Genomic DNA, 25,758 nt, shown 5'->3' on the forward strand with positions numbered 1-25,758 from the left:
TCTTTTCTCATTTTACTTGAAGTGGCAAGCATCCAAGAAAGTTCTTTCCATGGCATTTGGGAATATTAGCATTTAAATGCTAATGGTCCACTGCCAATGTTTATGTTAGCTATTTGCAGTTTGAAGGATGATATAACAATTTGACTTTTAAAACATAGTGAAGAGAACAACTTGTAGATACTAAAATAAAAAATACTCTAAGGTCAAAAGCTTGTCTCTTTATTTAACAGAAGTTGATCCAATAAGATATTAACTCACCCACCTTATATAGAGATATTCAGACATCTATCAGATCAGAAGCCAATATTTGCTCTGGTGTCATGTACAATATACTCTGCAAGCTTCTTGGGGTTTCATTTGCAACATGATACATTATTATAGATGTTTCAAAGAAGGAATTGAAATAGTTTTATTTTTTCCTTCACAAACTGATAAGGGTTGTGCTGACCAAACAAACAATTTAATACTCCATTATTCAAACAATTACAATAATAGAAGCAATTTACTCTTTGGCCCAAGCTGGACAAAAACTATAATTTCTTTATTAATGAATGATTGTCTACTTATTCAGCCCCAGGATTTTTTAGATTATGTATTTAAGGTTAATTCAATTTTGACTAATTTAGATGGCTTTACTTACCAATAGCCCTGGAAACAGCAAGGGTTCCATTGACCCGCCAGCAGTCCATGTAGGTCACACAGCCACCTAGGGCTTCTATACGCATTCTCTCATCCTAGAAGAAAGAAGTACATCAACTCTTTATACTAAGAGCATATCCCATACCTCACTAAATTCAATGCTAGCCAGTGTTGCAGAGAAAAATCTTAAATCCCTTCAACTCGTATACTTATAGTACGATGCAAACAGCTTTATATTTTTAAATAAATGGGAATCAAGAGTGTTCAGAGAAAAATGTGCTTACAAAAAGAAACAGCTTTATTGCAACATTCAGTTGAGTGTACATAAACAAGACAAGACATCTTCCCTATGACTGCATCATTGCTTGTTCGTGAAACAAAAGGGAAGAAACCCTAAGTCATTTCTATAGGAACAAACTGGAGTGGCAATATCCCCATCACCATGCAAATATTTAAGATTGTGAATGGAAGTAGTAAGAAAAGCATAATTGTAAAGCTAAGGTTTTCAGATGTACATACAAAACATGCATTTAGAGGCAAAATTTCATTTTCGTTAATATAATCCATATTCCTCAAGCCCTACAAAAAATTTTATATTGTTCATACTATGAAGGAAAAGGTTCACACAATGCCACCCCTAAAAATTTGCTACTGCCTTTTCAGTTTGTATATAAGTCAGTTTAGTTATATTTGACCTATTTTAATAAAAAGAAATGTAAGATTAATTAAGCCAGTTATGATATTAGACTATTATTGCTTTTTGAATGATGCTATTATGTAAGCCAGGTCTGAAATTAAAACATTAATTTACTAACTCAATGGTAACTTAAAAAAAAATCAGTTGATTTTGTTAATAAAAAGCTTGCAGTTGTAGATTTTTCACTGTTGCTATGTATGCAAAATTCCATAGTACACCTCTACCCCGACAGAATGCGACCTCATGTAACATGAATTTGGATATAATGTGGTAAAGCAGCGGGGAGCCCCAGGCCCTTTAAAGCACCACCTGACCTCTGATGCCTTACCGTTTTATATCCAAATTCGTGTGATGCCCCGGGCCCTTTAAATCCCCGCCCGAGCCACGCTGCCAGAGCTCTGGCTGCTGCGGGGAGCCCCAGTCCCTTTAAATCCCTGCATGAGCCCCGCTGCTGGAGCTCTGGTGGTGATTTAAAGGGACCGGGGCTCCACGCAGCGGCTGCAGCACCGGGCCCCTTTGAATCATCACCGGGGAAGCTGCTCCAGTCCGGCACGGTGTACTGGCAAGACCAAACCCGATATAACATAGTCTCACCTATAAGGCGGTGAGATTTTTTGGCTCCTGAGGACTGCGTTATATCAGGGTAGAGGTGTATTACAGTTTTCACAAGGTTCTTTTTATTTTTTTTAAGGGCATTTCCAACTGAGAGGACAGATCAAGTCTGTTCTTCAGCACAATCCTTTTTTCCTTTGGAAAAACATGCACTGAGAACACACAATTAGACAGGAGAAAGGCAAGACTGACACATCATAACTATGCTCCATAACCATCCAACTTAAAAGGGATGAAATCACTGAGAAGTAGCTCTCTCTAGTCCTGCTAGAGACTTTACATTTAATAGCTGTAACTCATGACCACTTAACAACTGCTAACAGACTGTATCCTCATCCATTGCAAGGATGAGATCTGCCACCAATACATCAGCTCAGTTTGTCATTCTACTTATAGACTTGCATATGTGCCACACTCCAGGGAATCTAGAGATTCCAAATAGTTTCTAGGCTACTTAGAGATCTTTTTTATAACCTGTCTACAAAGAGAGCAGTTCAGTGTCAGCTGGTAGTTGGCCAGGTCTTCATTTAAAGAGATTAAGTGAGCCAAAAGTAAATTAATTACAGCCATCAGAAGAGAGAGCCAAAGAAAATAGGCTTACTTCTCTTTCAGGTTTGTGAGGTTCCATCAGGGTCACAGCTTTTCCCTGCTGCACCAACATTACCTGAGAGTCTCCAACCCAGGCTATGTGTAACCTGTTCCCTACAATTAAGGCAGATACACCTGTTGTACCACTCCGCAGCCTCTACAAAGAGAAACAGAGCAGTGCAAGTTAAACTGCAGTTTAATATCATAACATTGTAAATTCGGGTTAAGGCTACATTTATGTCACGGAGGTCATGGAAGTCACGGCATCCGTGACTTCCAGAGACCTCCGTGACATTCTCTGCTTCAGCCCCAGGGGCTGCAGGACTCTAGAGCTGGCAGCCAGCAGGGCTGTGGCAGGGTTCCAGCAACAGACAGCCCCTTGCAAGGTTCCAAAGACAGGTGACAGACTCCTGAGGGGGCCCTCATCAGGGTTCCAGTGATGGATGACAGCCTTGAGTGGGGAGGGAGACGCCTCAGGAGAGAGGCTGAGGGTGTCCCATTTTCTCTTTGGGAAATATGGTCACCCTGCAGCTCTCAGCTGCCATGGGCAGATGGGGAACTGGCCCCACAGCTCCCAGCCACCACGGTGGCAGGGGAAACCACGGAGCCGCAGCAGCAAAAGTCACAGACCAGTCACAGGCAATAAACAATAATTCATGGAAGCCGTGACTGGTCTGTGACTTTTACTAAAAATAACCATGACAAAATCTTAACCTTTATTAGGGTTAATTAAAGCTTGTTAACTATGCAGCAATTTAGACCTTAGTGAATGGCAATCCACTGAATAAAAGGTACAAACATAAGAGAAAACACAGGTTTAGAAGAAACTATTATAGCTTTCAAGTGTCTGACACTGCTACAGTTATGCTCTTCCCCTTGTCTTTGCTACCTCAACATTAGTTGAAACATGAGTTTCAAAGGGCTCAGAACCATTCGGTTATTTAGGTTTTTCCAAAAAGTAGAGGAATTAGTTTGATTTTAACTTCAGCAGCAAGAACCTTTTCAGTACTGAACGTGACTTTTCTTCCCCATACAAACAGAAGTAGCCACCCTATCTCTGCCTTCCTAGCGGCAGTGAAAAATACTGGGGCTATTTTTTTTTTTTTTTTTTTTTTTTTTCAGGGAAGCAACTCTTTGCTGCCAGTATATTCCCTGAGATTAAGGAACCTGAAAGAGCACTAACTCCTCACTTCAAAGTTTCCATCTCTCTGAACTTCCAGGCCCTGGTTCTTAAGAGAATTTAATTTGACCAATGAAATATTTTCCACTTAGGATACTTGGCAAACAAATCAGAATGAATTCAAAGTCTAACTGTGTGAGATCAAAATTCTCTGCATAACACTATTCCTTTTTACTATCACCCAAGCATTCCCCAACTGCTTAACTACAATGGAATCTGGCTCTACATTAAGGTTGCCAATTTTGTTTGGATGTATTCTTGGAGGTTTCATCACATGACAACCTTTAATTCCTGGAGACTCCAGGACAGTCTGGAGGGTTGGCAACTCAACTCTGCATACTCACCTCTCTTTCAGCTTTGAAAAGGAACATTTCATCCGTTTGCTGGAAAGAGCCTTTCAGGGCCTCAGCTGGGTTCTTAAGAATCTCCTTGTGTAATGCAACATTTACGTGCAAATGAGTTGCTGCATAATTGGCGGCATCCACTCCACCATGACCATCAAATACAGCAAAGTATGCTCGATCAACATCATACTTTTGGCAGGAGGGAGATACAAAGAGTTCATAAATAAAAGTCAATTGCCAGATTTTATGCAAGCCTTTCAGTGAAAGAACGTGCACACATATGTATGAGAGCGCACAAGCACCTACATGGACACAATACTACGCAAATACACTCAGAGCCACAAACACCATGATCTTCCCCGGAAAAGGAAAGTAAGGTGGCATGATCTAGCAAACTGACTTGGAGAGTAGGAATTAGGATGCCTGTATTTTACTCTGAGCTTTCCCACTAATTGTGTGTAACCTTGGGTAATTTGCATCAGTTTACCAATGTGTAAAATAGATAGAATATGCATCTCATTGGGGTATGTGTTATTTTTCTTTGCTCCTTGTTGATCACGGACCAGATTCTTCAAAAGGAATAGGAATTGAAAAGGCAGTTTGGAAGGTTGTGTGGTTCCATTATATCTTTAGTAAGCATCCCTGAATCCTCAACCAAAATGCTATTTTTCAACTTTACATCATCAATTCTCTCACAAAATATAGCAACAGCCCCCACCCCCAAAGTAAGTTATTTTCCCTCTCTCCCCTTTGTGGTGGGAGCATATCAATGTCACAAAAAAACTGCTATACAGCTAGCCTACATACATCGATCCAGTAGGTCTCTGCTCTGATACAGACCAGAAGTGTGTTTCAAGAGGTGTTTGACTGCTAGAACTGACCTCTCTTGGCCCCAGAAACTTACCGGCAAGCCAAAGAGCTGATTGAACTCAGGGAGAGAAACATGTCTGTCCTCCATTTTCCGGCGGACGTTGCGGATGGCATGGCTGGAAATAAGCAGGAAGCGCTTCAGTGACTTCAGGGATGGCAGTTGCTTCTGCCATTCACAGCAGATGTCTCGCAGCTTATTAAAGAAACAGCGCTGCAAAGAGCCTCCATCCAGCACTGATGGCAGAGAGACAGTACATGACTTAGTTGTATGTTTGGGAAAAGGAGGAGGAAAACAAATAATGATATTCAAGCCCAATATCCTCTCTCTTACTTACTCCCTCACTTGTCTTTTCCTACAAGTTTCCTTCCCTGGGACTACATGCATTCTCTCAACATATTCTGCCTGTACTAGCCTCTGACTTGGAGCCAAAGTTCTATCCCTCCCTTTAATCCACTGGTTTTAGACATGCGAGTGCCTATGGATACACAGAACACTCCCTCTGAAAGTCACTCCATTGGGACACTATGAAAAAAGAAGCAACAAGTATATATTATTATGCGTGGCCCATACACTTCTGAGTCAAACCCCTCTGGAGAATCACAGGTAAAAAGTTCTGACCCAACTATACAGTATCATGGACAAGAGGATTCTTCAGCCACCCAGTTTATTAAATAAATAGTTATTACCTCTGAAGTTCATCATGCTATCAAATGGCTGACAGTTCTCCACGGCAACAGACCGCTTAAGGTCACAACGAGGATCAAAGTCAGTTTACTAGATTAGACATAAAAGATCCAGTACTGGGAATTGTGAGTGCAATGGATTGTGCATACTAGTGGAAGTCTATCTGTTTATAAAGAAAATTAGATGCAGATCAGAAAACTCTAAGACTGTGCACACGGCTGTTGTTGTCTTGATACAGGTGGCAAATATTAGTCTGGGTTAGACCTGGGTTATGTGCAGTTGAATTATAGTCACTGAAAACAATGGATACATACAGAATGCATCACTCGAGGGATCAACTGGGTAGTAGCCCAGGATAATCAGACTGCAGAAGTGTTTATACTGTTGTCTTCAATCATTTTCACATAGAAAGTGAACTATATCAGATGTTAAAAGCATGAGGGACAGAGGGCCACACTACTGCTTTGCCTTTACAGAGCAGAATCACAACACCCACAGAGAGCAACATTAAAAGTACTAGCCAGACACTCGAATCCTTTCCTAGACTCATCTCAAATTTCATTAATCCCAACATTCAGTCTGGTGAGCAGTAAACTGTGATATTTGTGATAATTTCTAGCTTAGCAATGCAGGGCCACTCAAGTAGGCTGGAATTTTAAGTTTGCTGTCCAAGTAAAGACTATCACCCAATGCTAAATCAACTTGCTTAAAGGGTGAGTAGAGCATCTATACAGCTAAAGCAATTAACTATTACAGATCTTCCTACTTTACAGCACTGAAATTCTTTACTGGGTAAACTACCTTCTCAATTTCTATATTATAGCAACTCTTGCTAGCACAAAGAATGTCTCAGCATTAACTCCAGTTTCTCAAGCACGTTCTCTTATCCATGATACTGGATGTCCAGTTTCAGATACTTTCTTGAACCCTGAGAATGAAAACAGCTTTGATTTAATGCATCAAATTTTGGCAAGTGGTTGGTCTGTGATATAATCACTTTTGATTTACTTATTTTTAGAAATTTTAAATAGGCAAGATATTTAATTCTGAGAAATGCATTCACCACATATGCAGCTACTTTTAAATTGAGAAGATCAATTTATGCTGGTTAATATACGCTAAATATGCATACCATTACACATCATAACGCCTTTGAGGCATGTTTCCTTAACCAGGCATTTAAACAATATAGTGATAGTGTGTCACTAACCCAAGTTATTAAAATTAGTTTGAAGTCTATTTTCATGAAAGATCAATGGTATTCTGGTCTAATATGGTAAGTCTCATCTCAAGACAAAAATTTCTCTTTTTAAAAAGATTAAAATATATCCTAGCAAATCAACAAAGTTATTTATCATTTGTATTATAATAGTAAATATGGGAATCAGTGAGGAGTGAGGCCCCATTGTGCTAGGCACTGTATAAACAGAGTAAAAGAGGGCTTCTACCCTACAGTTAAGACAAGTGGGTTTAATAAGCAACTAAAAAGTAGGGCAAGGGAAACCATAATAAAAAAAACACATACACATAGTTCAGATACGTGCTTAGTTGGACAGTTTCACATGCTATCTCCCTCACCCAATCCCCTCATACTCTAGAATAGTTGCTTGCGTCCTTTTTGCTTTCTGTCCATATTCTTTCCACAACTCCTATTTTTTCTGTCCCTTCGTATCTTATCTCATTTCTCTTTTTTCTGTGATTTTTGTTCTGGTTTTGCTTTATATTTTTCCATTCTTGTTTTTATTCTTTAGGTAAGTTTCAAGTGGTTTGTGAACTCCATGCCATAGTTAACTGACAGTTTTTTTAATGTTTTACAAGCTAAATTTTGAGTAAAAAGTTACTTGGAAACCAGTGTTTGGAAAGATAATATGATGACACTAAGGATATGTTTTTCATAACTTTTCTATTTAAATAAAAAGTAGAAGTTATATTAATAAATAACGAAGGATGATATACATTTATTGAATTATGATATTTAAACTTGAAGAACTGCTGAATGGTAAAAATAAGGGTTACATTTCATTAATCAAACTATTAACATTAAATAATGTGTAGTGAACAAGCTCAGACAGGCCAGGCAAATACTTATATTAAGGCTATAGCTTGGTTTTTGCTTGACATGAGTTGTCTTGCCAATTTCTCTCTTATGTAGGCTTACTTAAATAATACTCATAGCTGACAGCACAAAGGTGATTTGTTCATGGAATGTATGGTGCTGAAGGGCATATAGAAGAGGAAGATAAAATCTAATGCTAAAAAAAATCCCTGTGTTGAGGAAAAACAGTAGTACGGTGACAAGGAGACATGACAAAAATAGCATAGACAGCAAAAGTTATGTCAATTGAAGCTTGCCACACGCGTATTGCGCAGGTTACACAAGACTTAATGCTCAATGTTGACTGGAAGCTGTTCCATCTTATCTACTTATTATCTGTCAAATATATGATCAGAAACTATAAATAAATCATGTCTGAAAATTTATAAATAAAAGGCAAAAACTGATTAAGTCTAAATTGAGTGGACTTGTGCCTCCATCTCCTACCTTACACCACACTGCTCAGACTAACACAATTTTTGCAAGGTGTGACGAACTGGGAATGTTCTTAATATTTGCTCTGAATACTGTGTTGGTGCCTCAGTGTCCCCTATGCAGTTCTTAAGTATCTAGGTGGTGGAATAAGGGTGTGTGATTGCTGCAGAGCAAAGGGCCAGTGCACCTAAATGCCTGGCACTCTGTCTCCTAGCAACTGATGGCCTGGGCCCCTCCTCTGCAAAGGTGCCAACTGAAGGTGTTGGAGACAAAGGGATCAGGTGACCTCCTGGCCCGGGAAAGGAGCTGAGCAGAGAGGAGGGGCTGGAGGGGGTGGTTAGTCTGGAGCTTGCTGGGGATGAGGAGTGAAGTGCAGACCTAGGGGTCTGGCTCACTGCCCCCCAGAATGGACCCGGCCGAGGGGTCTGGTTCGCTGTATCTACAAGCTCTGTTTTAGACCCTGTTCCTGTCATCGAATAAACCTCTGTTTTGCTGGCTGAGAGTCACGTCTGACTGCAAAGTGGGGGTGCAGAACCCTGTGGCTTCCCCCGGACCCCGCCTGGGTGGGCTCGCTGTGGGAAGCACACGGAGGGGCAGAGGATGCTGAATGCTCCAAAGAGAGACCCAGGAGGTGAAGACGTGTGAGCTTCTTGCCCTGAACAAGTCTGCTCCAAGGAAGAGGAGGCTCCCCAAAGTCCTGACTGGCGTTGTGGGGAGCTGTTCCAGAGCATTGCCCGGTGACTCCGTGACACAAGGTCATCTTCAAAAAGATAGGCAAACAAACAAAACCTTTCTGTTTTTGAAATTTCTTTTAGTGCCATTAAGAATGACTCGTTTAAAACATTTAAACTTGCTTTCTAGACTACACAGGGTCACAGTGACATAGATCTCTGGTTCTCACTCAGTGACATGCACTACACTGGTGAAATCACATTGGCTACAGAATTCTAACCTCCACAAACCATATCCCCAAAAGAGAGAAACTCACATCTAGAATCCAATCAAGGGGATACAAATATTGAGCCACACTTTCACCTTGAGTGCCTAGTGCACAAACTGAATCTCCTTAACCCTGTGTGAGAGTTGCTTTGGAAAGCAGATTATCCTAGAGGGTGGTAATCAGCAGTATCATGACCATACTGCCCTGAGGATTCTAACTGGTGAAGGCAGCTTTAAATTCCAGCCAGGCTCTATAGGAACCCCACTGGCAGAGGCTGCCTGGGAAGAGTCCCGATCCCATCTCTTACTAACTGGTTCTACCTACTTTGGGAGCTGTAGCAGTCAACTCTGCCCTCCTTCCCCCAAAAAACACGAAGTATGGGCAGTTAACACCACTGTGCACCCCCTCTAGGCAACCTTCTGTTAGCACAGTCAGAATACAAAAGGATTAAATCCAATGAATCAGAAAACAGCAGCAGTGAGTGAATACTTATGATTTACTAGTGCTTTGTCCATCATGAGCTATTTTGCCATTCTTATTCTAAGTAGTTCTATTTAAATCAATGGGACTGCTCTCAAAGAAAGGTATTACTCAAGTGAGTAAGAATGGCAGAAGTGAGGCCCATGAGACTGAAAATTTATGAAAGGCTTATGAGGCATCTACAGTGTCATCTAGGATACTGTGGGAATGAACAAGCCAGTTTCATAAAGAAATGATTGCCGCTATTGAGAGATGATCATAATTCTAAGTAGCTCAGCTTTACATAAGGGCCTGCAGTTTTCAAGTATCCCAGGAGATGGAGCCAATTTACTATCAGCTCAATTCTGAGAAAGCAAACTGGGTTGGCCTATGAATGAAAAATGTTTCCTGAATCTGTGGGACTAAAAACCTGCTAAATGTCTTGAGAAGACTGTGTTTAAAAACAATTTTGTTTATATTTCCTGCACTTCCCTTCCCACAGTTTCTATTAAAGTCTACCACCACATAATTTTTCTATTCTCTGGAGGAGGAGAGCTAGCACTCATAATTTAGGTCTTGGCCAATTTGATTTAAACCAGCTCTCTGCATATAAAGAGGGGGAGTGATAACAGTCTACAAACACATGAAGGCTGTACACATCAAGGAGGGAGAGAAAATATTTAGGGTGCTGTAAAGGATACAGCCAAGAGTTATGGGATGAAATTAAGAAAGAAAATTTAAGCTGAATATCACAAAAGATTTCTGGACAATGGAACCTGATGGCCAGTGGATTAATCTTGCAAGGTAAGAAGTGGAAGCCCATCCTGTAGGGCTTTAAAAAACAGACTGGAGAACGTGTGTAACAGGAAATAACATTTCATTGTCTGGGATGGACTAGATTACCCAAGAGATTATTTCCATTTCTAGCTTCTGATTCCTGCAGCATCCGACCCTCACGCTAGCTCCAAATCAATGGTAAAAGGAGGTTTAGTAAGGCTTAAAGTTAAAAATTCTACTCAATAAATGTGATGGAACTGGTTGTTACATGGTGCTCAAACAGTGCGCAACCGTCTGTTCCCTACCCCAATGTCAGCTGGTTGTGAGAAAATGGAGGCACCAGGTAGAAGGTCCAAGAACAGTTCTCCACCAATCATCACATGGTCCTTACAGTACTGATGATCTTATAGAAACATAGAAGATTAGGGTAGGAAGAGACCTGAGGATGTCATCTAGACCGACCCCCTCTCAAAGTAGGACCAACCCCAACTAAATCATCCCAGCCAAGGCTTTGTCAAACCGGGCCTTAAACTTCTAAGGATGGAGATTCCACCACCTCCCTAGGTAACCCATTCCAGTGCTTCACCACCCTCCTAGTGAAATAGTGTTTCCTAATATCCAACCTACACCTCCCACACTGCAACTTGAGACCATTGCTCCTTGCTCTGTCATCTACCACCACTGAGGACAGCTTAACTTCATCCTCTTTGGAACTCCCCTTCAGATAGTTGTTTCACCAAATGTAAAGACCTGAAATTTTGACACTTGCAAGCTCAAGCGTGGCCATAGGTGCTGTCATCTTGACCCTGAGTGTGGGCACAGATGCTCAAAGATTTAAATGGGTTGCACTTATGATATTTAATGTAGCTGCACAGTAGAGACCCCACTGATTCCAGCGTGGACTGAAAAGGCACATTAATGGACTACCATTAGCTGATCACTGAAAAGGTTACTCATGTAAAGAAACAAACAACTCAAGAAAGACTGAATCAACTCTTCACAGAAGTCTTTTCATTTAGTAACAGAGCTAGAGCGCAGTTACTCCTTCCAATGTGACTCAGCTCTGATTTTCAGGAAGTAGGTAGCTTGGCGTTTTCTGAAAATCACATCCCTTTATTGGGCACCACAAATCAGTAATGTTTTGAAAGTTTTGGTCCAAGTCTCCAGACTTCATGCTTGCCCCTTGACCACAAAACCATCCTTCATCTCGCATTCTGTAGTGTGATGAAAGTTCTGCTCCCTATTGGCTTGCCAAAATATCCCACCAGGTATTCCAGGAAGTATTTCAAACTACAAGTGTTTCAGCAGACACCCTGTGGAAATCCACAGAGGGATATTATACTTACAGGAGAACTTCCCCTGGTCTCCCTCTTCCTCCTCTTCCACACTCTGCTTCTTAAAAACAGAAAGATCAGTCTGTAGCACCTCATCAATTGCAGACTGGATCAAAGATGCTGCAAGAAGAGGCGGTGCATCCCTGAGGTGAAGAAAAGAAAAAAAAGAAATATATTGTATTAAATTTAAACCGAACCGTGGCCTTCCTGAAGTTGGTAACCTCATGGCTCAAAAAGTTAGAAAGCTCCAGCAACCACCAATAATTGTGACTCCTGGTCAGGGATGTAACAAGTGTCACACTTTACTATTACCAGTATTTGTAGTATACAAAGACCTTTTTAAGTCTCTAAACTCAGTTTAGACTCAAAGAAAAGCAGTTCCCTTAAGAACACAGGGGCAGGAGGTGCATGAAGTGTGATTTCAAACTGCTGCCTCATTTTTATTCTTTCAGACTACATCTTGTGCTCTTGCATTCTGTGATAGGAACTGTTACTTAAAGAGCCTTGTTAGGACTGAGCTCAGGCACTTTGCTTCTCTCACTGTGTGCCATGTCTTATTCATTTATTTTTAAACAGATATGATGAGAGTTATTCACCTTCCCACCCCCAATACTCATTTCTTTTGGTGGGTCTTTGCTAATTTCTTCCTTGAAATGTGGATAATTATCCATTGTTATTACAAAGCATATTAGAATCCCAGGATACAGTATGGGCACACATTACTAAACACGTAGCATCCAGAGCTCCAATACACTTTGGATGGGTGAAGGGAAAGGTGACTGAATTTTTATGCAAAGAGAACGTGTAACATCTTAGCACAGCATAGGTCAGAGAGAGGTTGGAATGTTTTGCCTCTAGCATTACAGTCCCCAGGTTCTCCTGAGCTGAGGATCCACAAAACCAGTGCAGGGTGGAACTGAAAGAAGTGTCTATTCTGTCCACTGTGGATTAGGATTTGAACAGATATAGTACATGCACAGTCAGAGTTTTATATGATACACACAAGAGACTCACGATAAGGCTTTAAATAATGAATTTGCAGATTCAAGGCAAGCCTGTTACAACTTTAAAGTTGTGCGACTTGTAGCCTACAGGACTAACCTGCTTGCTTGCATGTATATATACACACACATACATACAAAAGCAGCAAAGAGTGTTAGTCTATAAGGTGCCATAGGACTCTTTGCTGCTTTTACAGATCCAGACTAACACGGCTACCCCTCTGATACTTGACACATACATATATACATAGATATATTTTCTTATAGTTTAAGAATTTGGTTTATTGTAATAGGTTTATAGATTTATATTAAAGTAAGTTTGGCTGTAATGCGAGAGGCCTACAGGCCATATCTTGTATGTTAAGCTAAAGCAAAGTTAGCATATCTATATTAAGACTTTTTACTCAGAAAGCAAAGTTGACCTATAGCTTGTTATCTAAATAGATGAGTATCCATGCCTATGTCTATGTCTATGACCTTTTATCTAGACCAATGGAGAATGGAATATGGGGTTTTTCAATATTGTACCCACAGACTTAACAAGTACACAAGAGACTGATGTGCGTACATACCTGTCATCAATACGCACACAGATATTAGCCTATGGGGTAAGTGTACCCTAACATTTTGTGAGTGAGGAATGGAATTTGGGCATAGGAGGAAGGATTTCCAGCACTTTGCCCTATAAAAGAGGTGACCCACCTCAATAGAGGACTCCAGTTCTCACTTTACTCTAGTCTCACTTACTTCCTCCACTCTATCTATCTACGATGACTGCTACTATTAGTAGGCTATACTTGTTATTCTTAAACTTTAAGTTTCAAAGGAACTAGGCTAAGCTTGGTTTCCCTAAGTTTTATTCTTAGTTTATTAGGTTTTGATTTAAGTTTAGTGAGTCAAGTAAACCCTAGTCAGCTTTGATAGCTCTCAACATTTTCTATGCACTGCATCTCTCACTCAACAATTGAGAAACTTGAACCACAAGGCTGTTCCTGTGTTTCTTACCACCAGGTTATCAAGGAAGGGTGTAAGTATATTAACAAAAGCTTTGTTGAATATAATACTATATTATCATATGTATCTTTTGAGTAGCAGTAATGCAATTGTAAGTTTGTAACTCTGGGTATCTTACCATTTACTTACTATTATTAATTTTAACAAAAAGTCTTTAAGGCTATATCTGTCTCACTGTGAGCTTCCTCTCTTACCCCTGAGGGTCATTTATAAATTCTGTGGAGCCTGATTCAAGACAAGAACTTTTATCTTCTGATCAAACATATTGGTGAGCCTAAAATTCATACTAATTAATATTGATAATAATTATAATTATTATTAAAATCAAATAAAATTAAATTCCCATATTATCCAAATTAATATTATCAGTACACCCTAAATCAGGCTACAGACTGCAAAATAATCCTTTCATATGTAATATATCTGTGTAGCAGGCATCAAGAATTCACTGCCGAGGATCTCTGGGAGGAGACGCAGTGGAACAGAAACAAGAATACTGGGAACGAAGAAGTTCATGAACACAGGACTTCAAACATGGCTCTGAGAGTCTCTGGATATACACAGGATATTAACACTGCCTCCAAAGAAGTAAAACAGTAAGCCATCCTGATCAGGTTAAGGACAGGTTTGGGTGGGAGCAGGGTTTCCCGGAAAGAGTTTGGGAAGGCCTGCATAAATAGGCTGGTTTTAGTGTAACCAATGATCTATAAAGATTCAAACCCGTTTTCAAATCTTAAAAGAACATTTATAGTTCCTAGTGGTGTTAAGAGCTCAAATGTACAGTAAAAGCTATTTTATCCAACACTTCACCAACCGGAAATGTCTATAAACCAGCATTTCTGATCTTCATTGAAAGTGTGGTTTATAGTCCGGTTGGTGCGGGGCCAGCAAGGGATTGAGGTGTAGGAGGCTTGGGGTATGGAAGGGGGTGCAAGGTCCTATATCTGGGGGTGCTCATCTCAGGCGGCTCTCCGCAAGCAGCGACCTGTTCCGACTGCTCCTAAGTGAAGGCGCAGCAGACAACTCTGTGCACTGCCTCTGCCTGCAGGTGCCACCCCTGCAGCTTCCATTGGGTGTGGTTACTGGCCAGTGGGAGATGCAGAGCCAGCGCTCAGGGTGGGGGCAGTGTGCAGAAGTGCCTGCCACACCTCTGTCTAGGAGCAGCTGGGACAGGTTGCCACTTGTGGGGAGCTGCCCAAGGTGAGCACCCCCTGGATCCAGCACCCTAAGCCCCCTCCTGCACCCAAACTTCCTTCCTTTTATTTAACTGGCATTTTTCACTTACAAGCACCCCCCATTCACCCAACATGCCAGAGAAAACAGCTTTCACTGTATTTCAAAAATCCTTACTGAAAGACAGACAGACTTTGTCCAGTATTCATGGCCACATGTGCCTCCTGCTACAGCAAACAGAATTCTTCATGCAGATCAGCTGGCGGCTAATACAGAAGCTTGTTTTACACAATGTTCTGTAGCAGGGATATCCTACTTTAGTTTGAGAGTGACTTCAATACTCCAAAACCACAAAGAAGTGTATTTGCAGTCCTCCTTTCATTTCAGAGCACTGGAAAACCAGAAGCTACTTTGCCATTTCTTTTAGTGCATGGTTAAGCCTGAAAAGGTCTTTGTTTTCCTATCCAATCCAAACCAACAAAAGCAAACCACATCTGCTTACTAGGAATATGCTAGCACGACTAGGCTGACACAATGGACAACTCGAAGTTTCAAGACCACCTTGCAAACGAGAAATGCAGTCAACTTATGTAGAAATGCAACAAATGTTCTATTTCCCCCCTTTTTTGAGCTACTGTATCTTTAAGGGGAAGGAGGAACGAAGGAGAATTAAATACAACACGAGTGCAAGAATGCTTCAGCAACTGTCAGCTGCACAGCTAGTCTCTGCATTGCAGAACAAGGCATAGCATAGGAAGTCAGGCTTTCAGCCTTGTCAGACTAAGGGCTTGTCTTCACTACAGCACTAAATCAGCAGCATGTCTGGTGAAGATGCATTACATCGACAGGAGAATGCTCTCCTGTCAATGTAATTACTCCATGTAAATGAGAGGTGAAAGCTACGTGACCAGGAGAGCATCTGCTGCTGATATAATGCAGTGCATACACCATGCTAAGTTGTTGTAAGTTATGTTGCTGTGGGGGAGGTGGGGGCTCACACCTCTGAGCGACATAACTTATATCGACTTAGGCAGTAGTGTAGACAAGACCTATGATGTAAAGGTGTTAACATGTTTGAAAAGTCTAGTGTAGACAAAGTAGCATATACATTAACCTGTGCTAGGCTGGTTAAGTTAAAGCCTATACTCCCATCTGAGCTTTCATTCAGCCAGATATGTTTGACACATCTAATGTAGACAAATTATTAGTTAGAATATGTTACCTAAGATATTCTAGCATCACACCTTTTTTCTTAGCCTAGAAATGGTGCAAGTGTTTGTACCATGATTAAATGTCAATATTAGTCATATCTTCAGAGATGGAAACAGAAAATATTATGAGGAAAACAGCAGGAAAGAAAATGGGTGAAACAGGAAGAAAAATCACAGTATATTTTAATGGCCATTAAGAGCCACAGTTAAGGATCTTTTCCAGACTTACCAATGGTGCCTTGTGAATGGAATTTGAAAGCTAAACCAGGTTTCTAGTTGACATTAGAATAGTGTTCAATACTTTGGTTCCAGGCTCAGCAGGGTTCTACCTTCAAAAGCCTTGACTCAGTATGGGCTGGACCTTAGACAGAACTTTAAAGCACAGGAAATGCTGTAATGCACAAGTCTCACTGAGACCTCTAATAGCAGGAAGTGTGCAACATTCCTGGTAGATTACGCCCTCTGAGCGAAGGAAAGAATTACAAACCATCACATCACATCCTTCCATTCTTGCCAATTACCACTCAGCCCCCAAAAGGAAATTCACTGAAGATTCCTTAGCATTTTCAGGAAGAAGAGCAGGACACTGCCAAGCGAGCTGTGGAAAAATAGCTTTGCAGTATCCTTTTTAAACCTGAAATGAACCTAGTAGTTCTGAGCTATATTTTATAGTGTTTTACTAGCAGCACTATCTACCATACCAGGCACAGTGGTGTGTGCCTGTAATCCCAGCTATTTGGGAGGCAGAAGCTGGCAGATCACTCAGAGGTTCTGGGCTGCGGTGCGCTATGTCGATTGAGTGTCCAGTGCCACTGACAGCCTAGCCAGTGGGTGGCTAAAACAGGGGTTGGCAACCTTTCAGAAGTTGGAAGTGTGCTGAATCTCCATTTATTCACTCTAATTTAAGGTTTTGCATGACAGTAATACATTTTAACGATTTTAGAAGGTCTCTTTCTAAGTCTATAATATATAACTAAACTATTGTTGTATGTAAAGTAAATAAGGTTTTTAAAATGTTTAAGAAGCTTCATTTAAAATTAAATTAAAATGTAGAGGCCCACCAACTGGTGGTCAGGACCCGAGCAGTGTGAGTGCCACTGAAAATCAGCTCGCATGCCACCTTATGCTGTGGTAAGATGTTACACTTTCTCTTTGCCATAGGCTGCCTACCCCTGGGCTAGAACAACACAAATGACATGTTGTGATTAGCGCTCTCTCAGGTTTTTTTGATTAACTGAGGAAGGGAGCAATGGACAGTTACAATCTCTCTCTCTTCTCATGGGAGAGAGATTGTATGGAGAAACAGCAGCTGATTTAGAAGAGCAGGCTGTAGTAAGAGGAGGCCCTGAAATATAAACCCTTAGTATCAGAGGCCTGGTATGAGACCATAGGCCTGAACTAAAGTAATGGTCAAGACTTTGCTATCATAAAGCAAAGTTAAGCTCTGAGCCAGAGGCAGGCACAATGTTCCTTCCTCCCCCACTCTAAGATTTATTTCCAGTTCTGAGATAATTCCAGGCACTTCCAGTTATTCTCTCTCCCTATGCAACTGTACTCTGTAGCAGAGGTATGGCAGCACTATTGCACCCTTTTTCTCTCACATACTTCCCACAGAACACAATCTGTATATCTCTGAGTAATACTTGGCTCCCTGTCAGGGAAAATAAATTGGGATGCAATGGGAAAAAGGTGAAATAGATAAAAAGCACATTACGCACCCTTTGAAAAATGGGAATGCTGGATCAGAGCGTTACTGCTATTTAGTGGAATCAGTGTCACAATTAATCTCGAGGCAAAATTAAAATAATTTAGATTTTCCTTTTAAGAAGTGTTTTTCTGAAACCAGAAATTTAACATTAACTGAAGGAAAAAGAAAGAGGACAAACACTTATTGAGAATGGAAATATTTGACATTTATTGAAAACCATGAACAGGATGGTGAATGTGTACGTGCAAACAAAAGTTTAAAACCAAAAAAACAGTCAGAAAGGCATTGGCGGTAGGGGAGAGGGTCAAAACAGAAAGTTAGGAGGAGTCTCACAACAATTATTGTAGTAGAGTCTCTTCAAACAGGAAATGTGCTTGTGTTCTGTATTGTATGTAACCAAGTAGCCACCATGTTCTAATAAATTTCAGCTCCTTTGAAAAGGGAATCTGGAACATTTCTACATTAGGAGGGGACCCATTTCACTTTATTTTCCAGTTTGGGTAAACTAATAAAATTTCAGATTAATTAAAACCTTTAAAGCTACTCGAAAGCATTTCTGGATACCTTACACATTGACCCATTTTCTGTAAGTCTTCATGGAAGATGACTTTTACCTGGAAATATATTTCAAATAAAAATTCCACAAAAAATATAAGAGTATTATTTAAGCTCTCACAAGCCCTCATTCTGCAAATGCTTAGGAATGTGTTTAACTTGGCAGAATGCAAACAATCCTGTTGAGTTAAATCGCACTACTCACAGTGTATAAAGTTAAGCCCATGTGCAAGTCTTTACAGGATCAATGCCTCAGACTGCACAATCTCTCAGACAAGGAAAGTATTTGACCTGTGACTGCAAAGTGCTGTGCATAATAACAGAGCTATAAAAAAACCATTCTTCACAGTGCCATCTATAAAGACAACAGAGGGTATTGAGAGCAAGAGTTAGATTGGGCTTGAGCTAGCTAGCTGCTTCTTCATCATAAATTGTAAAACCGGTGGTCCTCAGGAGTCCTTTGCAGAATCCCATTTAGTTTTCCACTCATTCCTCTCAAAAGCCCTGCCACAGCAACCCTTCTCCTACTAGTGGATGTCAGAACACGGCTCCCTCCAGAGGCAACAAGTGTTTTTCCTTGCATTAGATTGCCAAACAGCAACACTGGATGCAATCTCAAGAAACAAGGATGCTGCCAGTCCATGAATTCTGGGCTTGTCTATGGGTACGTCTACACTGCACGATTATTTCGAATTAGCTTAAACCGATATTACAAAACAGATCTAATAAAATCGGTTTAGCGCGTCCACAGTGGGATCCCAAAATCGATTGTTTGCGTCCATGGTCCAAAGCTACCATCGATTTCAGGAGCGGTGCACTGTGGGTAGCTGTTCCTCAGCTATCCCATAGTTCCCACTTCCGTGTTGAGAGCACAGTGCCTGATGGGGCAGAAAACACTGCCCCGGGTGGTGCTGGGTACAGCCTCACCCCTCCCTTTGTGAAGGCAGCAGACAACCCTTTGGCGCCTTTTTCGCGGAGTGCATTGAGCAAACGCCATAGCACAGCAATCTTTCCCTTTTTTTTTTCACGTGGTGGTGGGGGGAAATAAACTGAGGAGCTGTTCCCTGAACCACGCCAGACACTGTGTTTGAACCTACAGACATTGGGAGCTCAGCCAAGAATGCAAATAATTTTCAGAGACTGCTGTGGACTGTGGGATAGCTGGAGTCCTCAGTACCCCCTCCCTCCCTTCATGAGCGTCCATTTGAGTCTCTGGCTTCCCGTTACGCTTGTCACACAGCGCTGTGTATCCTGGAGTTTTTTATTCAAACGCTTTGGCATTTCATGTTCTGTAACGGAGCTGCATACAACAGATTTGTCTCCCCATACAGCGATCAGACCTAGTATCTCCCGTACGGTCTATGCTGGAGCTCTTTTTCGATTTCAAACTGCATTGCCAGCCGTGCTGATCAGAGCTCCACGCTGGGCAAGCAGGAAATGTAATTCAAAAGTTCGTGGGGCTTTTCCTGTTTACCTGCCCGCTGCATCCGAGTTCAGATTGCTGTCCAGAGCGGTCAGTGCTGCACTCTGGGATGCCGCCCGGAGGCCAATAACGTCGATTTCCGTCCACACGAACCCTAATCCGAGTTATCACTATCGAATTTAGCGCTACTCCTCTCGTTTGGGAGGAGTTCCGAAATCGATTTAAGGAGCCGTTTAACTCGATATTAATGACGACGTCGTGTGAACGGATACAGCGTTAAATCGGTATATCGGCCATTAAACCGATTTAAAGTCTCAGTGTAGACCTGGCCTATGTAGTGCAGCCAAGCACACCAGAAGGGTGTGATCTGTAAAGTGCTCTGCAGTTGTGTGCAGATGCAGCTGGTGCACTCTAAGGATACCTAGTTTATATTAATGTAATCTAGATTGTATTAACATAGGAGATTTTAGAATGCACTAGCAGAGTTTACACAGGGCAGTTAGAGTGCAGAACATTAGAGCACTTCATAGATCTCAACCTTCTGGTGTGTTTTGTCAGTGCCATATGGACTCAGGAGTTGCCCTGCACACCAATGCTGCCTATAATGGAAATGAAGTAACTGACAGAGCAGAGATTATTAAAATAATTACAGGCAGAGCTTCATTCCAAACTGCAATCTGATCACCTAGAAGGCCCTTCTTCACCACAGAAATTGGATATTGTAGCGCCAAAATTTCACACTACATAAAACCTTCTCGTACAATTCTATCTCAAACTAGAAGAAATGAATGACCACCAAGCTTTAAATTGATCCTCCTGTTTTCTTAAAGTCTAACAGTGGTAGGTCTGTCTATATTAGAGCCTATTCCTGATAAGTGTCTGTACTGACAATGATCTTACAGCAACAGGTGACTGGATCTATGCTGTGATGATCTTAAGTTTCGTAACCTGCTCCCATCCTTGACTACAGACAGCCTTCACCACACCATAATGCATCTAATAGCTTTTTCTCTCTTTTAAATTATGGCCTTTAGAACCCTTTCTTTTCTGTCTTCCCCATTTGTTCTTCTGGGTTTTAGTTTCAAAATCTTATTGTGATTCTTTATCCTTTAAAACTATATTATGATTTATTGTGCAAAGCCTCAGTATGGTTGGGAGGAGGAGTGAGAGAGACTGTATGAAACCATCAGTCTAGAGTGTTAAGTATATGAAAAATGAGGCTGCGTGCTACCAGAATACCAGAGTCTTCCTCTGGTAGAGAGAGCCCTGTGTCGACAAAATTCTCTCTTTCCCGAAATCATTTCTCTGCCCTTGTATGCAAATATTTGGATGACCACCTCCATTACATGGCAGCCCTTTTGGGAATGAGTTATGTTTTTCACCTCTGGTTCCAGAGTGGCATCAGCTCCAAGAGCACAAACTGAATGGCAAAACCTTTTTTTGTAGTGGGACCCCAATATCTGGCATTTTAGACTTATCTGTACTGTGCCTAAGCAATGCTGCACGAGACTCTATGCTTCACTTTTCTGCCTTCTATGGCAAGACAGGGGATAATATGAAATGATTATGTCCTTTATTAAAGAGTTATTTCTGATTTTTCAGCATGTTCCACAAGGAAGAAGTGTGTTGTGGATCCCTATGCCATTTTTATCTACTCTGCTTTATTACACAGCTGCCTTGCCTATCTCTCTCAATATTTCTAGTAGTAGACCAAGAACAAATAACTCAGGGTGGTGGTGGGGGGACTATTAGAATGAGGTTTTGGGAATCAAGGAACTCTCAGACATAGGCTGTGTAATCACAACTGGCTGGAGGCCAGGTATGTGAAGAATTCTGCTACTGGCAGGACAAGCTCCTTTCTGTGTAAACAGCATGAGTGATACGCAGGATGAAAGCACTGCAAAAGCAGCATGGACTCTCCACTTTCACTGATTCACACAAGAACAGTACTGAATTTGCAGCTGTAACTAGCAAAAGCCCTAATTTCTAAAAGTTAGTTCTTTCTCAGGTGACCAAAACACAAAGAGCTCCTTTTTCCTGCACAGAGTTCCTTTTAGGATCATCATCTTGGTTCACTTGGTGATTAGTTGGCTGGGTGTTTGTTCAAGACATGCACCACCGTGTATCGGTGGGATCCATAAAGTGCATATTCAGAACCACTCTTATCTATGAACAGTTTGGAAATCACAGAGCACACCATTTATTTCAGATCCAACTTAAAATACAACACTTTCATTAAACAGTGCTCTGATCAAAGACAACTCCGTTACAAGTTCATAAATGGGGACTGTCTTGAGATCACTACACTAATTTTCACTTCTGACTTTAATCAGAAACTTAATTTGCATTTCTAGTGTTGGAAAGCTCTAGAGTATTAAACTAATACACCAGCTATAATAGCCTGACAATCGCAGGTTTTAGGCCCCTGATATTAGAGGAATATATTGTAGTTGCATTTTTTTAAAAAACACTTAAAGGATTATGTTAAAATGTTTGACTTTTTCAGAGAAAACTTACATCCTTTCAAAGCTATGCGTTTTATGCACTCAAGTGCTGAAAATAAAATTATTGCATTTGTCAAAGAGACAAGCGTGGTCTAGAGGTCAGCACTGCAGTGGGGCCAGGAACTCTTGAGTTTTAGCCCCTATGTCATTGAACAAATAGATGTGAATTTCAAAGTCACCTAGGTGACTTGGGAGCGTAAGCTGCTAAGAAAGTCAATAGGACTGATACTCCTAAATGACCTGGATGCTTTTGAAAACCCTACCCAATGTCATCCCACCACACACATACCAGAAAGTTGGATACATAGTTTACATACGTTAGGGAGGTGTGTGTACCTAAATGGAAGCAATCTTAATTTTCTCTCATTCTTCACTTCATTAATCCCTAGCTGCTTTGACGGCACAAAGCCATCTTTTTATTTAGAAGACTCCATGAAGATCTACATAAAATCCACAGCATTCTTCTGCAAGTCACCTGTAATTATTACCTTTTATAAAGCACAGACTGTGGTAGGTGCTTTGCAGAACATATAAAATATGGTCCCTACTCTGAAGTATTTACCAGAGACAAAATGTAACAAACAGAAAGATAGACAATATGAGGGAAGAGAATCAGAGGTCAAAGGGTCACATGAATAAGATAATATGGTTGTTCTGGCTGGGTAGAGAATCATCATTTACTGCTTAAATTATAAAGCAACAACAAAGCCAGAGGTTACGGGCCCTACTTGAGTGAGTGGCAAGGTTCTGTGTCCTGCAATCTGCAGGTGGTCAGACTGGATGATCATGATAGGCCCTTCAAACCTTAAAATCTATGAGTCTATGAGAAGGAGCCTCCATCAATTAGGATCAAGGAGAAAAAAATATTTTCCTTGAAACTGTGATGTAGGATCACCAAAGGAGCATAAGTTTGTAATGGCAAGCTGTTAAGAATTGCAATCTTGGAAGCTGAAAATGACAATGTCAACTCTGTCTAAATATTTGTATCTATTCTAGTTAGAAGTATCATACTTCAATTGCAGTCTGCTTGGGTAAGTCTGAAAAATTGTGTTTTTTCAGTTTATTTTGTGCATTTGACAGCCCTTTGTGGAAAGTGAGCTGTGTTCCATGCTGAGTCAATCATTTAAGCCTTGATCCTGCAACTGGATCTACACATGGGTGGAACATAGCACCTACCGAGACCCACTCTGAAATCCCAGGCTTATCCACATAAATCCATTTGGAGGATTGGGACCTTTAGTTTCCCCCATTTATGTGCATCTGTCACAAAGCAAAAAGAAAGAAACATTTTAAAAAGAAAAGGAGACTGTAAAAGCACAAAAGTTTGCAGGGGTCAGAGGAGAATATATATTAAAAAGCCTCGTGTTTAGGTTTGTTTTGTTTTTTTAATACTAATTAGATTTCAAGACAGCATCTCTTTAAACTTAGTCCAATTCAAGTAGTAGATAGCACAATAACAATACCAAGGGATGTGAAGGTTAGGGATGTTTTCTAATGATTTCCTACCATACCACACATCTGTTAAGTTCCACGGACATTAGCAACACTAGAAATCCTAGTACAAATAGGATGCTGGTGTGTTATGTCATGTAACCTGGCTCAGAGCAAGTCTAATCACACATGCCAGTCCACCTAAAGCTTTCAGTGTGGAGAACACCAGTGCAACTCAACAGGTGATAGCAAAGTTTTCCTATCCTAGACTCGCCAATACTCCTGTTTGCATGCATGGAGCTTCACTCTCTGCAGTTACACCAACAGAGCTCTGCACACCTTTGCCACCTTGTACCAGTTTCACTGCTTACCATGGGGTGCCTGTCACTCTGGTTCATGCCCCAGATGATTTCAAGGAGTGTTGTCAAGCCTGCATAGGCACCCTGGACACAGGGTCTCCCAACCCTACCATGTAAAGGTGGAAGTGTCAGTGCAATACAGATGGCTCAGCTTTCAGCACCACATAGGGCAGAGAGCCAGTTACTCGGTGCTTCCCGAAAACAGAGCATGTGCCCTAACCCATGGGCATAAGAAAAGAGACATGGTACAGCTCCTCACTCCCCTCCACCAACCCACCCAATCATACACCCACATTACTTAACACCCCCCCCCACTAACAGTCCCCATTCCCAGTGGACACAACACTCTCCTTTCTTCCCCCTCTCACACAGTGGGCACAGCCCCCTCTCATCCCCACCTGACGGGCACAGGCGTCCTCGTCCCCCCAGCCGCCTCCTGGCTGGCAGGCACAGCCTCCCCAGCTCTACTGTGTGCCCCCCACCTCAGCTAATGGGCACAGCCCCCTCTAGTCCCTCCCAGCCGACAGGCACAACTCCCCCCCCATACTCCCCTGCTTTACTGCCCTCCAAGCCACAGCTAACAGGCACAGACTCCCCAGCCCTCTCCAGCTCTAGTGTGTCGCCCCTCCCCCCCAGCCCTGGCCAATGGGCACAGTCCCCTCCAGTCCCCCCCCATACTCCCCCTGCTTTACTGCCCTCCAAATCACAGCTAACAAGCACAGCCTCCCCAGCTCTACTGTGCCCCCCTCCCGAGGCCTGGCTGACAGGCACAGCCACCAGCTAGCCCCGACCCCCCCCCCGGTACTGTCTCCCCCGCAGCAGAGAAGCACAGCCCACTGCCAGCCCCCGCAGCTCTACTGTCCCCCCCCAGCTCCAGCTGACAGGCCCAGCCCCCCGCCCGCTCTACTATCTCTCCCCCCAGCTCCAGCTGACAGGCCCAGCTCCCAGCCCCTCCCGTCCTCACCTCACGCCGGCTGAGGGGCACAGCCCCAGCGCAGCTTCACCCTCCCGCGCAGTCCCGGCTGGCGGGTACAGCCTCCCGCCCCCACTCTCACCTGCCACCCAGGAAGCGCCTGGCCAGCTCCGCCAGCTCCCCCGGCGCCTCGGCCCTGCTGAGGGCGGCGCTGCCCTGCGCGCTCCAGGGCAGGGGATCCTCCGGGCCCAGCGGGGACGGGAAGTCCCGCAGGAGGGAGCCCAGGACACCCCGGGCGGCCTCCGCGGGCAAGGCCATGGCCACGTTGGTACGGCCCGGCGGGCGCGGCAGCCGCCTTGCCTGCAGCGGGGCGCGCCACGCGCCGCCGGGCGGAGGAGGCTGCGGGGCGAGGCCACCAACGGCCCGAGACGGCGGCTTTAAGGGTAACGGGGAGGGACCGGCTGCAGGGGGCGGGGCCAGGAGCCATCCGGCAGGGGTGTGTGTAACTGGTGTCTGGGGCAGGGCGGGAGCTGCTGAATGGGCGCGAAGAGCGGGTGGGGACGGCTCTGGCTTCGCGGGGAGGGGTGTTTACACAGGGAGCTGCCTGCTGCAGTTCAGCCAAAGCCAGTGCTTAATTTGTGGGAGCCTGGCTTGCCATAGATGAGCCCCAGCACCTCTGGGCTAGGCTGTTCACAGTTCCCCCGCCCTCCCGCACACACCGCTCTGGGCTTGCTGCGCCAGTTATAAATGTAAGAGATTGCTTGAGCCCCAGCACCTCTTTCGAGGGCCGGCTTTAGGGTGATTCGGCCGA

The 25,758-nt window shown here is 42.6% G+C and overlaps 1 protein-coding gene across 1 annotated transcript in view; it reads right to left on the bottom strand.

The window, feature by feature from the left end:
* The window catches only part of PPM1F (protein phosphatase, Mg2+/Mn2+ dependent 1F), a 37,033-nt gene extending 11,644 nt beyond the window's left edge, over positions 1 to 25,389 (bottom strand). The window contains exons 1-6 of the mRNA XM_032776906.2: positions 25,090 to 25,389; positions 11,668 to 11,798; positions 4,965 to 5,164; positions 4,061 to 4,249; positions 2,550 to 2,693; positions 641 to 734 (exon numbers count right to left, since the gene is read on the bottom strand). Of these exons, the coding sequence (XP_032632797.1) occupies positions 641 to 734; positions 2,550 to 2,693; positions 4,061 to 4,249; positions 4,965 to 5,164; positions 11,668 to 11,798; positions 25,090 to 25,265 (934 nt within the window). The 5' untranslated portion in view covers positions 25,266 to 25,389. The remainder of the gene's footprint in view (positions 1 to 640; positions 735 to 2,549; positions 2,694 to 4,060; positions 4,250 to 4,964; positions 5,165 to 11,667; positions 11,799 to 25,089) is intronic.
* Between the last annotated feature and the right edge of the window lie 369 nt (positions 25,390 to 25,758).

This window comes from Chelonoidis abingdonii, chromosome 22 (genome assembly GCF_003597395.2).
Source record: "Chelonoidis abingdonii isolate Lonesome George chromosome 22, CheloAbing_2.0, whole genome shotgun sequence".
Taxonomy (NCBI): Eukaryota; Metazoa; Chordata; order Testudines; family Testudinidae; genus Chelonoidis; species Chelonoidis abingdonii.